A 12,528-nucleotide genomic window follows, 5' to 3' on the forward strand; every position below is an offset into this window, starting at 1 on the left:
ATCTGGAACCTAAAGAAATGTTATTATCAACCAGGGAATTTATAAGCGAGAGGGCGGAAAGGGTGAGGTAAGGATGAGAGAAGGGAAAGACAACGCAGCCTCAGCTCTGCTCAGAAAAGCTGCGGTTCCAGGAGCATCCAGGTGAACCACGCACACCCACTCTACCACGGGTCTTTGCTGGGACCCCCTAAAATGAAGCCCCGAAACCCCTGTTGGGACTCTGGGAAAGGAGGGGGAGGAGAAAAGGCGGGGAGAAGCCGAGAACGCTATGGCTGGGGGCGGGGCTCTAGGGGGAGGATCTATAGGAGTGCGAGGGGGAGGGACTATAGCTTGGGGACGGGATCAAGGGCGGGACCTCCCCGAGTTCCACGGCTGCGCGCGCCACGTCTGCCTTAGCGAGAGTGTTGGGGAGAGGCAGAGGGAGGGAAAAACCGAGCGGGGCGGGAACTGTCTCTTCTCGCGAGAGCTGGCGACGGCAGCGGCGGTGGCGGCGGCGTGTCCGTGAGAGTAGCGTGGGGGCGGGGAGGAAAGGCGGCGGTAGCGTCCGAGCTACGCCACACAGGGCCGGGGTGCTGGGTGCTGGAGCGTAGAGCGGGGTCGTGGCGGCGGTGGTAAGAGGAGAGAGGCGGAGGGGGGGGGTGCCATGGCGGGACAGCAGTTCCAGTACGATGACAGCGGGAACACCTTCTTCTACTTCCTCACCTCCTTCGTGGGGCTCATCGTGATCCCGGCCACATACTACCTCTGGCCCCGAGACCAGAATGCCGGTGAGTGCTGCCGGCAGCTGCCCGCGGACCAGTGCAGGCCCCGCCAGCCCCTCCGGGCCGCGCCGCCCCCGCCCAGCCCAACCCAGCCCCCCAGCGTCGGGGTGATCCAGCCAGCCAGCCGGCCGAGCTTCGCGTCCGAGGCGTCCGCCGCTGGCGGGGCCCGGGCTCGGCGGTGTTTCCCTCGGTTCCTCTCGGGGCCCCTCTCCATCCCCGTTTCATTGTCTTTTCAGGAGTTTCGCTTCGCTCCCTCTCACCCATTGTTCTGGGCGCTCCTTGCAGCCTTCTCCTGCCTCTTTGTCTTCTCTGCCTCTGATTTTATTGGTTATTTTTCTATATGGAGGGAGCAGGATGGGATGGGGAGGATGGGGATTGGGAGGTGAGAGAAGAGTTGGCGAAGGAGGAAGCCGAACGTGCAGGCGCTACTGTGAGCCCCTTAGCCACGGTCCTCTTCCCTCACACCCCCGTTTCCCTGTTGCAGCTGTCGTTACAGATGTTTTGGGCACCGTCTGAGCCGGGTGGCATGCTTCGGACTCCCAGCTGAGCTCACCAGCCGCCCCTCCCCCGTCCCCGTCCCCTGTTGCTTTTTCATTTGTTCACGAACACTGTGGGGTTGGAAGCAGTGCCGTTATTCCCCTTAGCAAAAATAGGCTGTTCTCTATTTCCTTTTCTTTGGAGTTTCCTGTTTATGGCGGAGAAAGTGCAAGTATGAAGGATTAAGTCGAGTAGGTAGTTGTGAGGTAGCTGGTCCATTCGCTTTTAGTTCTAAATCTTTTCTCATTAAACACATGGGATTAGAGCACCAAATAACATAGATTCTGTTCGAGGCATTTTATGTTGCGCTGTCCGAGGATATATGACAAGTGGTAATCTTAAAGCTAAGGGAACTGCCAGGCCCTAAGAGCTTATTTAACAGTAACCAGGAGGTTTTGAGTGTTAACATTTAGGGAAAGCTTTCTGTTTCACAGGAGGTATGCTAACTTGATTAAACTTCATCTTTGAAGTTGGGTGTGGTGGGAAGTCTAGGTTGTCCAGGTTAGATACTCTGGGGGGATTGTTAACAGGGAGGCATTGAATCAGCTCAGAACTTGTTATGCTTTAAGACTGGCTCAAAAATTCTGTAAAATTCTCGAGTTATATAATGGAATTAAATTGCATTTAGGATAAGTAACAAAGGATTCCTTTTTTTTTTTTTTTTTAAGTATACGATTGTAAGTTTAAATATCCAGTAGGTGCAGAAATCTGCCCAAAGTTGCCAGTTTTCTTATTCAGTGGATAGTTTGTGAAAATTGGATTTTGGACTCTTGTGCCTTCTTTTCCTAAGTGCATTTAAATTGGTTTCTCTGGACAGTGGTTGTAGATAGATGATTAAGTCTTAATATTGTAAAGGTTTCCCTTATCTGCAAAACCTAGGCCATTCTAATAATTTTGAGTTAAAAATGCACTTTTTAGTAAAGTAGTTTATTTGCACTTAACCCTTTGTGTGTGCATCTGGTTGTGTGGAAGACTAAAGGGTATTGGGGGAGCAGGTGGATTTTGTTAGAATGTGTTTCTAGAAGCCATTTCAGAAATTAGTCATTTTAACCTACACTGGGATTTTGAACTTTGAAAGTTCTATTTTTGTGTTGGGTTTTGTATTATAAAATTTGCCTGATAACTTATCAGCAAGTTATACTTGAGCTCCTTTAGCATATAGTCCATCTTTGGAAAAGTTGTAGGGAATTAATAGTGACTATAAGTTATGGCCTTCAAATATCATTTTATTTAATCCTCTTAAAACACACTGAAGTGTAGGTACTATTATTATTATCTCTATCCTTATGTGAAGAAACTCGAGTTCAGAGAGCATTCTCTAACTTTCTCCTTCGTGGGGGAGCCTGATCTGCTTAGCTTTAAGGTCTTGTATTGTCTCCTTATTGCTAGATAGAAAGGTGCTGATTTGCCCCTACTTTACATCTGGCTTCAGGCTTGCCTTAGTAAATGTGTATGTGTTAATGTATTTGTTTGGTCTTGCTCACGATTGCGCTGTGAAAATTAAGGTGAACACTTAAATGCTATTCTCATCATCATGAAATTGGTGGACACCACTTGGACTATTTTTGCGTATCTATCATAAATGAGTTGTTTTTTTAGGATTACAGTGCTATTAAAAGGATTTTTTGTCATAATGACTTCTTTCTGAAGTTGAGTTTGCAATGTCTTAAATATCAGAGAGAAATCTTAAAATTAATAGGTTCACCCAAAGCTCTGAAAAAGAATTTTTTTCAGGTGTTTGCAGCAAAATCGTATAGTGACTTGTATCAACAGAGGGTACTTAAAATCTTGATTCTTCTCACTTAGAAAATAGTTATTAATATGGCTGTTAATTTGGAATATTAATTTGTTTGATTATTGGTGCTGTTTTAGACCCTCAAGGGTATTGAATAAAGGATGTGGACCTATAGTAGTGTTTTTGATTAACACAATGGGATATTTTAATATTTGATTTGAAACTTATTTTATTTCATTTTCCTATGAAACTGTAACCAAATGCAAAAATGTAGGCTAAGGAGTTTGAATTTCAGAGTTCTTATGGCAGTCTTGACTTTTTTAGAGATACTCTCTGCAGGAAAGCACGAAAAGGGTTTTTTGCTAGTAAGTATACATTTTTGAAGTTCAGTGTAAGCAATCTTTGTGTAGTTTTTTAAAATGGTGATATATGTGGTTTTTTTCTTCTTTTTAGATTTTATTTATTTATTTGACAAAGACACAGCAAGAGAGGGAACACAAGCAGGGGGAATGAGAGAGAGAAGCAGGCTTCTTACTGAGCAGGAAGCCCAATGTGGGGCTTGATGTGGGGCTCTATGTAGGGCTCCATGGGGTGCTCAGTCCCAGGGCCCTGGAATTATGACCTGAGCCCAAGGTAGACACTTAATGATTCAGCCACCCAGGTAGGTGCTCCTCATGTGGGTCTTTTAGTTTCAAGGTTTAGTTATTTCAGTGTTGTTCTTCTAGAATTATTGGGCTCTTGAGTCCGCTAGAAAGCATGGAACCATTTCACAGATGGTAAAATCTAGGGTTTGAGAAAGAGAAGTAGCTTGGTCATTGGCATATTTGATATGTTAATTGAAGTTACTCCATTATCCCGAACACTAATGGAATCATTTTGCCTAGATTTTTGTCTAATCTACCTGGCCAAGTGCACTTAAAATTAATACCCCTTTTAGTAGTTGAGGGGCCCTATTTATTTTACTCTCCTGGTTGTTTGCAAATTGGCTGAATAAGTTGACTGAATACTTTTTCAGACCATTATGGACAAAAGCTCTGGATGAGGTAATAACAGAGGGTTTAGATTTCTTTAAAACTGTGGTTCTCAACCCTGGCTCCACATTAGAATCACTTGGGGAGCTTTTAGAAACGCTTTTACCCACCCCCCAGATATTCTGAGTTATTTGGTCTGGAGTGGGTGCCATGTGTTTTTTTTTTTTTTTTTTTAAGATTATTTATTTATTTATTTATTTGATAGAGAAATCACAAGTAGGCAGAAGTAGGAAGAGAGGCAGGCAGATAGAGAGGGAGAAGCAGGCTCCCTGCTGAGCAGAGAGCCTGATGTGGGGCTTGATCCCAGGACCCTGGGATCATGACCTGAGCCGAAGGCAGGGGCTTAACCCAAGGAGCCACCCAGGTGCTCCCATGTATTGGTTTTTTAAAAGGTACCTATGTGACTATAGATTGTAGCTAGCAAAGAGAACTCCCTTGGTAGTGGTCTTTTGCTGGAGTTGTCATTTTGGGAGATGGTGAATTTTTATATGTGCTCTTTCCTAAAAACAAAAATCACTAATGCCTTAGCCTTTTTGTTTAATATAGTTAAGAAGCACTTACTGTAGAACAGTTCTCTAAAGTTCTTGTAGTTGAAAGCCGAATATATTTGTTAAAACAACGTTAATAATGTAAGTTTACAATGGTATTGGACAAGAGAAAACTGCTTGTAATTATTAGAATTTCAAATAATCAAGAACATGCTTTTATTTGTTCCATAGGTGAAGGTCTATTGATCCTTTGAATTGAGATAAATTATATCATTACTTTTTCCAACTTTTTGTTTTTTTAACTCCTTAACCTTATTTTTTTTAAACTTCTTTGACCTTACCCCTTATTTTACTTTTTTTTCAAAACTGCCTGGTTTTGAAACCTGTCTAGATGTGCTGCTTTACTAACAGTGTGATCTTAGGTGGGTTATTTAACTTCTGTGTTTTTGGTTTACTCATATATAAAATAGAGACAATGGGTTATTTGTTTAATAGAATTAAAATGAGGATTAAACAAATAGTTATACTATACTCAGGTTTTTTTCCCCATGGTTTGAAAGAATTTATGAAACTTAAAAAAAAAAGTTACATTTCTTTATTCTTTGCTTGTTCCCCTCTCAAACATTGATTCAGCTGTCCCCCCTCTCAGTGATTCAGCTCCTTGACTGGGGAATGTGAGTAGGAGTCCATTTTTAGTGCTCAGTAGTGTGGTAAGAAAACTCTGAATTTGGGAGTCAGAAGTTTTTGTTTTAAGTTCCAGCCTAGTCCCTATTTTGTTATTTCTGAATTCAGTCTCATTTTCTACAAATAATAATAATAATGATATGGCCTGTAAGAAGTGATTATGGATAAATGTTATCTAAAGGTGCTTGCAGGGGTGCCTGCTGGCTCAGTGGGTTAAAGCCTCTGCCTTTGGCTCAGGTCATGGTCCCAGGGTCCTGGGATCCAGCCGGCATCAGGCTCTGCTCAGCAGGGAGCCTGCTTCCCCCTCTCTCTCTGCCTGCTTCTCTGCCTACCTGTGATCTCTGTCAAATAAATAAATAAAATCTTAAAAAAAAAACACCTTGCAAAATCAAACACACTGTAGAAATTCCTTCATTTAGTAGATGTTTATAGAGCATGAATTTTGTGCTAGATGCTGCTTCTAGGTGATGGATCAGACTTTTCAGTGCATATAACATTTTTCCTAATAAGTTGTGTATACATAGTACAGAAAAGCACACACACACACACACACACACACAAAACAGAACAAACATTACTTGTAATCCCATCACTCAAAGGTAATGAAACATTTTAGTTTCATTAAACTAAAATGTTTCATTACCTCTCTTTTTTTCTTCCAGTGGGGATGACTTTAGACATGGTCCTTCCTCTTGGTAGGTAAGGCCCTACACCCCACCTCCAGTTTGAGACAGATAATTATGATTCTCCTCATCTCAGCTCTACTGCTGTCCGTTTGGATATTTGCTAGCCCCAAGGTGGGTATGCTGAAAGCACTCAAAATAGCACTTTGAGCTAGACCCAGGTATTACCCAGTTTTATTAATGAGAAGACTTAAGTCCTAGAGAAGGTAACCAATTTACCTAAAGCCATATAGCCTTTAATTGGAAGATTGGGTGTTGGATCCAAACCTGTTTTAATGCTAGAGTTTTTCTTCTTAACTATCACTCTTATACAGCCTCCTATAATTAATATAACACATTATAGTAAGTATTAAAATGGTAAGTGGAAAGTGCTATGGCAAGGAATGAATAGTTTTGTTTGGGGATTTGGTGTTTCATGCAGAGAAGATGATTTGCGATAGGTCATAAAAGGTAAGTGGGGAAGTATATTCCTTATGTAGGAGAAAGTAGATGGAAAAGCATGGAGTTGTTCAATACATGGTAAAGATTGAATATGCACTTAGAAGTAAACCAGCCATTTTAGGAAATTTATACTTTGTTTTGTAAGTTATTGGGTAAACAGTGGAAGGTTCTAAGTAGTTAATGACATGGTCAGATTTGCCATTTTAGGAAGCTTATATTTTATCTTGTAAGATATTAGGTAAACAGTGGAGTTTTTAAAGTAGGGTAATGACTTTTGTGGAACATTATGTGGAGAGTGATTTGTGGGAGGTGGTGGTTGCTGGGTAGGGAAAAACTGGATGGAGAAGGAGGACTCCTTTTCAGAGGCTTATTAGTCTGTTGAAATGCGGGGAATGTGCAGATTAGAAAATTCTAAGACAGTTTGGACTATTTATATAGAATATAAAAGTACCTTGGAGGCAATGAGAGAGTGGAGTACAGATTTAAATTTTTTGCTTACTTCTGTCTTTGCTTATTTCTGTCTATCTTAAAAGCTGTTTGGTGATTGGCCCAATAATAACCTACTTTTATCAGTTTTGGGATTGAGTGCATGGAAAAGGATGGGGATGATCATTTTTATTTAAAATAAAATATTGACCTTATCTATTGATTTATCTAGGTTTCTAATTACAATAGAGTTGATTATCTCAAGCTCTTATTGAGTGTATTTGAATAGAAAAGAACTGGCTAGTATCAGCGTTGTGTTCACAGGAGTATACTTTATGAATGTCCATATTTTATTTAGAGCATATAGTCTTCATAAGACTAGATCATAAGACTAGATCTTCGTAAGACTAGATACTAGAGATCTGAGAAGTTTGAGTAATTTTTAAAAAAATTGTTAAGATTTTTTTTTTTTTAATTTGAGAGAGAGAGATAGCAAGAGAGAGTACGAATGGGAGTGGGGGTTGAGGGGTGGGAGAGGGAGACGTAGGGGCTCCATCCCATGACCCTGGGATCATGACTTAAGAGGAAGGCAGACACTTAACCAACTGAGCCACCCGGGTGCCCCAGTTGAGTCATTTTAAAATAAAGTCATTCTCCTCTGTGTTCTACCCTGATACAAAGGGGTATCAGACATGTACTATATATGCGCTTAAGTCCTACACAGTAGAGGGGACCAGAAGGCACCTTGGCAGTATGAATTATGGTACATTTAGGCTTTGTAGATGTGGTGACAAACACTGGATTAGTAAATGCATTGTGTAAAATAGTTTTTATTTAAGTCTTTTTTTTTTTTTAAGATTTTATTTATTTATTGACAGAGATCACCAGTAGAGGGTGGGGGGGAAGAAGGCTCCCTGCTGAGCAGAGAGCCTGATGAGGGGCTCCATCCCAGGACCTTGAGATCATGACCTGAGCACCGCAGGCACCCCTTGAAGGTCATTTTGCATACTTGCTTGGCTTTGGAAGAACCTGAAAAAACAAAGATAGGCTTATTTTCATTTTCTCAGATGTTTGTTCCCTTAGTCATACTTTTTATTTAGACATAGAGGAGGTCACAACAAATATATCTATATTGGACTTCCTTTTAAAGAGTGTTTGCTATCATGAGATTATTGGTAAGAAATGTTGCACCATCTCACCATCACATTGTTTTCTTTGAAAAGTGTTGTTGGTTATTAATTCTCTTAAAAAGATGTTCCTTACATTTTGAGAATTGCATTTGAGAATTGATTTTTGAGAATTGGATTTTCTCATAGATTCCAGATTTTTTTGGCTTTAGGTTTTTTTGTTTAGTTAAATCTAATAGTTGTTGATTGAGCCTTCATTGTTTGCCTATACTAGGAGGGCAGAAGATAGGAATATGAATACAGTATAAATCTTGTTTACAAGACTTTTTTTTTTTTTTAAGATTTTATTTATTTATTTGACAGAGAGAGATCACAAGTAGGCCGAGAGGCAGGCAGAGAGAGAGGAAGCAGGTTCCCTGCTGAGCGGAAAGCCCGATGTGGGACCCTGAGGTCACGACCTGAGCTGAAGGCAGAGGCTCAACCCCCTGAGCCACCCAGGCACCCAAGACTTTGTTTTGATAGAGTTTGTAATCTAGGAAGGGTGGGAGGATTAGGATTAGATAAATACATGAATTATTTTATCCAGAGCACAACAAAAGAAATGTAAGAAAAGTGAAAACAAGTGCTATTCAAATTAGCTAGATAAAGTATTTGTGTCTAATTGGGAATGATATTGGCGATCAAGAGGTATTTTGTCTAAATAGTTAAAGGATAAGAAAGATTTAATGGGTGGAATGGTGGGGCTGGGTAGGGTGAAGAAGAAATCACCTGAGGGGGGCACCAGCCTGGCTTAGCTGGTGGAGCTATGACTCTTGATCTCTGGGTCATGAGTTTGCAGCCCACATTAGGTGTACAGATTACTTAAAAATAAAATCTTTAATTAAAAAAAGTCACATGAAGAAAAGTACAGAGACTGGAAAGCATGGAATATATTCAAAGTACAGATCCACTGAAGCAGAATTCATCCAGTGAGTAAGTGAGAAAAGGCTAGAAAAGTTAATTGAAGTCAGGTGGTAGAGAATCTTATATACCTAGCTGAGGAGTGTGTGATTTGGTTGACAGTATGTCATTTTTGGACGTTTTAGAACATATTTTAAAAGTTGTGCCGTATATGAATTAATGTAATAGCATCTCATAGAATGAGAAAGGACAGAGGTCATGATCCTGGGGTCCCAGGATGGAGTCCCTTGTCGGGCGCCCTGCTCAGCAGGGGGTCTGCTTCTCCTTCTGATCTTCCCCTCTTGTGGTCACTCTCTCTCTCAAGTAAATAAATAAAATCTTAAAAAAAAGGCGATAATGAGGGTTTGAACAGTGGTGGTGGCAATAGGAAGATAAGTGACATACTTGAGATATTACTGATGTGGAATCTTTTTTTTTTTAATTATGTTGGTAAAGTATATATAATGTAAAGTTTATAGTTTTAGCCATTTTAGATGAACAATTCAATAACAATTGCATTTACAATGTTGTGCAGCCATCACTGCTATTTACAATGTTTTTCATCACCCCAAACAAACTCTACCTATTGAGCAATAACTCCCCCCTTTTTTTTTAAATCTAAAAAAAATTTTTTTAAAAGATTTTGTTTATTTGACAGAGAGGATAGTGAGAGGGAGCTGAGCAGGGAGCTTTACACCGGGCTCGATCCCAGGACTCTGGGATCATGACCTGAGTGGAAGGCATATGCTTAACAACTGAGCCACTTAGGCGCCCTGTAACTCCCCATTCTTTCTTTCCTCCAGCCCCTGAAAAACTCTTATTCTTTATACATTTGCCTATTCTAGGTATTTTGTATAAGTGGAATCATACAATACTTGTCCTTTTGTGTCTATCTTATTGCATTTGGCATAATGTTTTCAGGAGTCATCCATGTTGTAGTATGTATCTGAACTTCATTTTTATGGCTGAATAATACTCCATTGTATGACTGTGCCACATTTTATTCACCTGTTGATGAACACTTGGATTGTTTCCCCTCTTTGTCTATTGTGAATAATGCTGTAGTGAACATTGCCATAGTATCTGTTTAAGTCCTTGTTTTCAGTTCTTTTGGGTATATTCCTAGGAGCAGAATTGGCAGGTCATATGGTCCTTAGCTTTTTGAACTGTTTGCCACAGTAGCGGCAACATTTACATTTCTACCAGCAGTATACATGGGTTCCAATTTCTGCATATCCTCTTCAACACTTATTTTTCATTTTTAAAGAATTATAGCCATTGTAATAGATACGATGAAGTGGTATTTCACTATGGTTTTGATTTGCATTTCCTAGAGGATAATGATGTTGAGTAATCATTACTTTTCTCTGTTGGCCATTTGTGTATGTTCTTTGGAGAAATATCCATTCAAATCCTTTGCCCATTTTTAAATAGAGTTGTTAATCTATTTTTGTTGACTTGTAGGTTTTCTTCATATATTCTGGATATGATCCCTTATTAGATACATGGTTTGCAAATATTTTCTTCCATTCTGTAGATTGTCTTTTCACTTTCTTTTTTTTTAAATTTAATTTTAGTTATTATTATTTTTTATTAGCATATAATGTATTATTAGCCCCAGGGGTACAGGTTTGTGAATCACCAGGTTTACACACTTCACAGCATTCACCATAGCACATACCTTCTCAATGTCTATAACCCCACCACCCTCTCCCTCCCCACCTCCCCCTGGCAACCCTCAGTTTGTTTTGTGAGATTAAGAGTCTCTTATGGTTTGTCTCCCTCCTGATCCCATCTTGTTTCATTTATTCTTTTTCCACTCCCCAAATCCCCAACATTGCATCTCCACTTCCCCATATCAGGGAGATCATATGATAGTTCTTTCTCCAATTGACTTATTTCACTAAGCATAATACCCTCTAGTTACATCCACGTCATTGCAAATGGCAAGATTTCATTTCTTTTGATGGCTGCATAGTGTTCCATTGTATATATATACACCACATCTTCTATCTTTTCATTTTCTTATGTCCTTTGAGCACAAAAGTTTTTAACTTTGATGAAGTCCAAGTTATTTTATCTTTTATTGCTTTTGTTTTTGTTGTCATATCTAAGAATCTATTGGTGAATCCAAGGTCATAAAAATTTATCCCTATATTTTTTTGTAAGAGAATTACAGTTTAAGTGTTGTTATGTAAGTTCTTTATATTTTGGATAATAACCCCGTGTTGGATATATCATTTGCAGATGTCTCTTCCATTCAATAGGTTGCATTTCCTTTTTGTTGGTTTTCTTTGCTATTTAAAAGCTTTTTATTTTGGTGTAATCCCAATAGTTTATTTTCAGTTTTGTTTTTCTTGTCTTCTATCTCTTCTTTAATGATTATTAGTTATTCCTTTGTACCCTTTTTAACTGTAGGCAAGTTACTTAACCTCTCTGAGCCTCAATTTTTTTTTTAAAGTGCACGTACATACATATTCCCAGGACTATTAGAATGTCTAAATGAGAAAATTCATGTGTTTAACAAATATTTATTAGGCACCTGCTATTTGCCAGTGTTAGGTAGTGGAATGTGGGGTAAACAATATAGATGGGATCTCTATTCTCTTGAAGCTTACATCCTAGTGTGGGGGTGATGATCGACATGCTACATATAAATAATAAAATACTACATAGTGCTGTATACTGGGTAGAGAAGTAGGATCCTGAGAATGTTCCTTCAAGCCAAGTGACGTAAGGAAGCCAGTCATTCAGAAGTCTGAATTGTTCTTTTGGCCTATTACTGTGGATGAACAGTTGTGTGTGTACAAGAGCCTTCAAGGCAAAAACAAGTTGGGCATATTCCATGAACAGAGAAGACCAGAGTGGCGGGAGTTTGCCAGGTCAGGAGAATAATCTGGGATAAAGTCAGAGAGGGAGCTGGGATGCAAAGCATGTCTGTAAGCCAGGGTGAGAAGCTTGGAGTTTATTTAAAGTTCATTGGGGAGCTATTGAAGGTTTTTAAGCAGAGAAGTGACAGGATCTTGACTCAATATGCTCCTATTTCTTAATGAGATGAGAATAGTTTTTTGGTCACTTTGCTTATGTGTCCTTTTACAGATGATGTCTTTTCTACTTAAAATGTTTAATTAAAAATTTTTGTTTGCATATTTGAAAAGTCACATACTATAAAATAGCATACAGATTGTCCCAGGTTATAATGGTTCAACTTAAAATTTTTGGACTATAAAGTGTGAAATTGATACACACAGTGGATACTGTGCTTTGAATTTTGAATTTTGTCTTTTTCTGGGCTGATGATATGTGGTACAGTACTCTTATGATGTGTGGCAGCAGTGAACCAGAGCCCTGCCTTGGCCCTGTGATTGTAAGGGTAAACAACCATTCCGTACTATACACACATTCTTTTTTTTTTTTTTTTTCTCCTTTCAGTTCAGCATTTGATAAATTATCTAGGTTTCTTTGTCTGGTGTAGGTGGCAGATGAACCCAAGTTTCTGAAACCTTTCAATTTAGGTAACCTGTGATTGGGTGTGCTGGCAGTGGTGAGTCGTGTTTAGTCAATCCCCCTCTCTGTCCCAAATCCAGATGGTTGGTTCTGACCTCGCCTTGAGAATGACACATTTTGGCTACCTGTTCAGATTCAAGTTAAGATCATAACAGCAGCTTTAGTTTCT

At 39.6% G+C, this 12,528-nt stretch overlaps 1 protein-coding gene across 1 annotated transcript in view; it reads left to right on the forward strand.

Annotated features, from left to right (window-relative positions):
• Positions 1 to 389: 389 nt before the first annotated feature.
• Positions 390 to 12,528, forward strand: part of SEC63 (SEC63 homolog, protein translocation regulator) — a 71,742-nt gene continuing 59,603 nt past the window's right edge. The window contains exon 1 of the mRNA XM_082732070.1: positions 390 to 767. Within this exon, the coding sequence (XP_082588196.1) occupies positions 644 to 767 (124 nt within the window). The 5' untranslated portion in view covers positions 390 to 643. The remainder of the gene's footprint in view (positions 768 to 12,528) is intronic.

Source organism: Mustela nivalis (genome assembly GCF_964662115.1).
Source record: "Mustela nivalis genome assembly, chromosome: 5".
Classification (NCBI taxonomy): Eukaryota; Metazoa; Chordata; class Mammalia; order Carnivora; family Mustelidae; genus Mustela; species Mustela nivalis.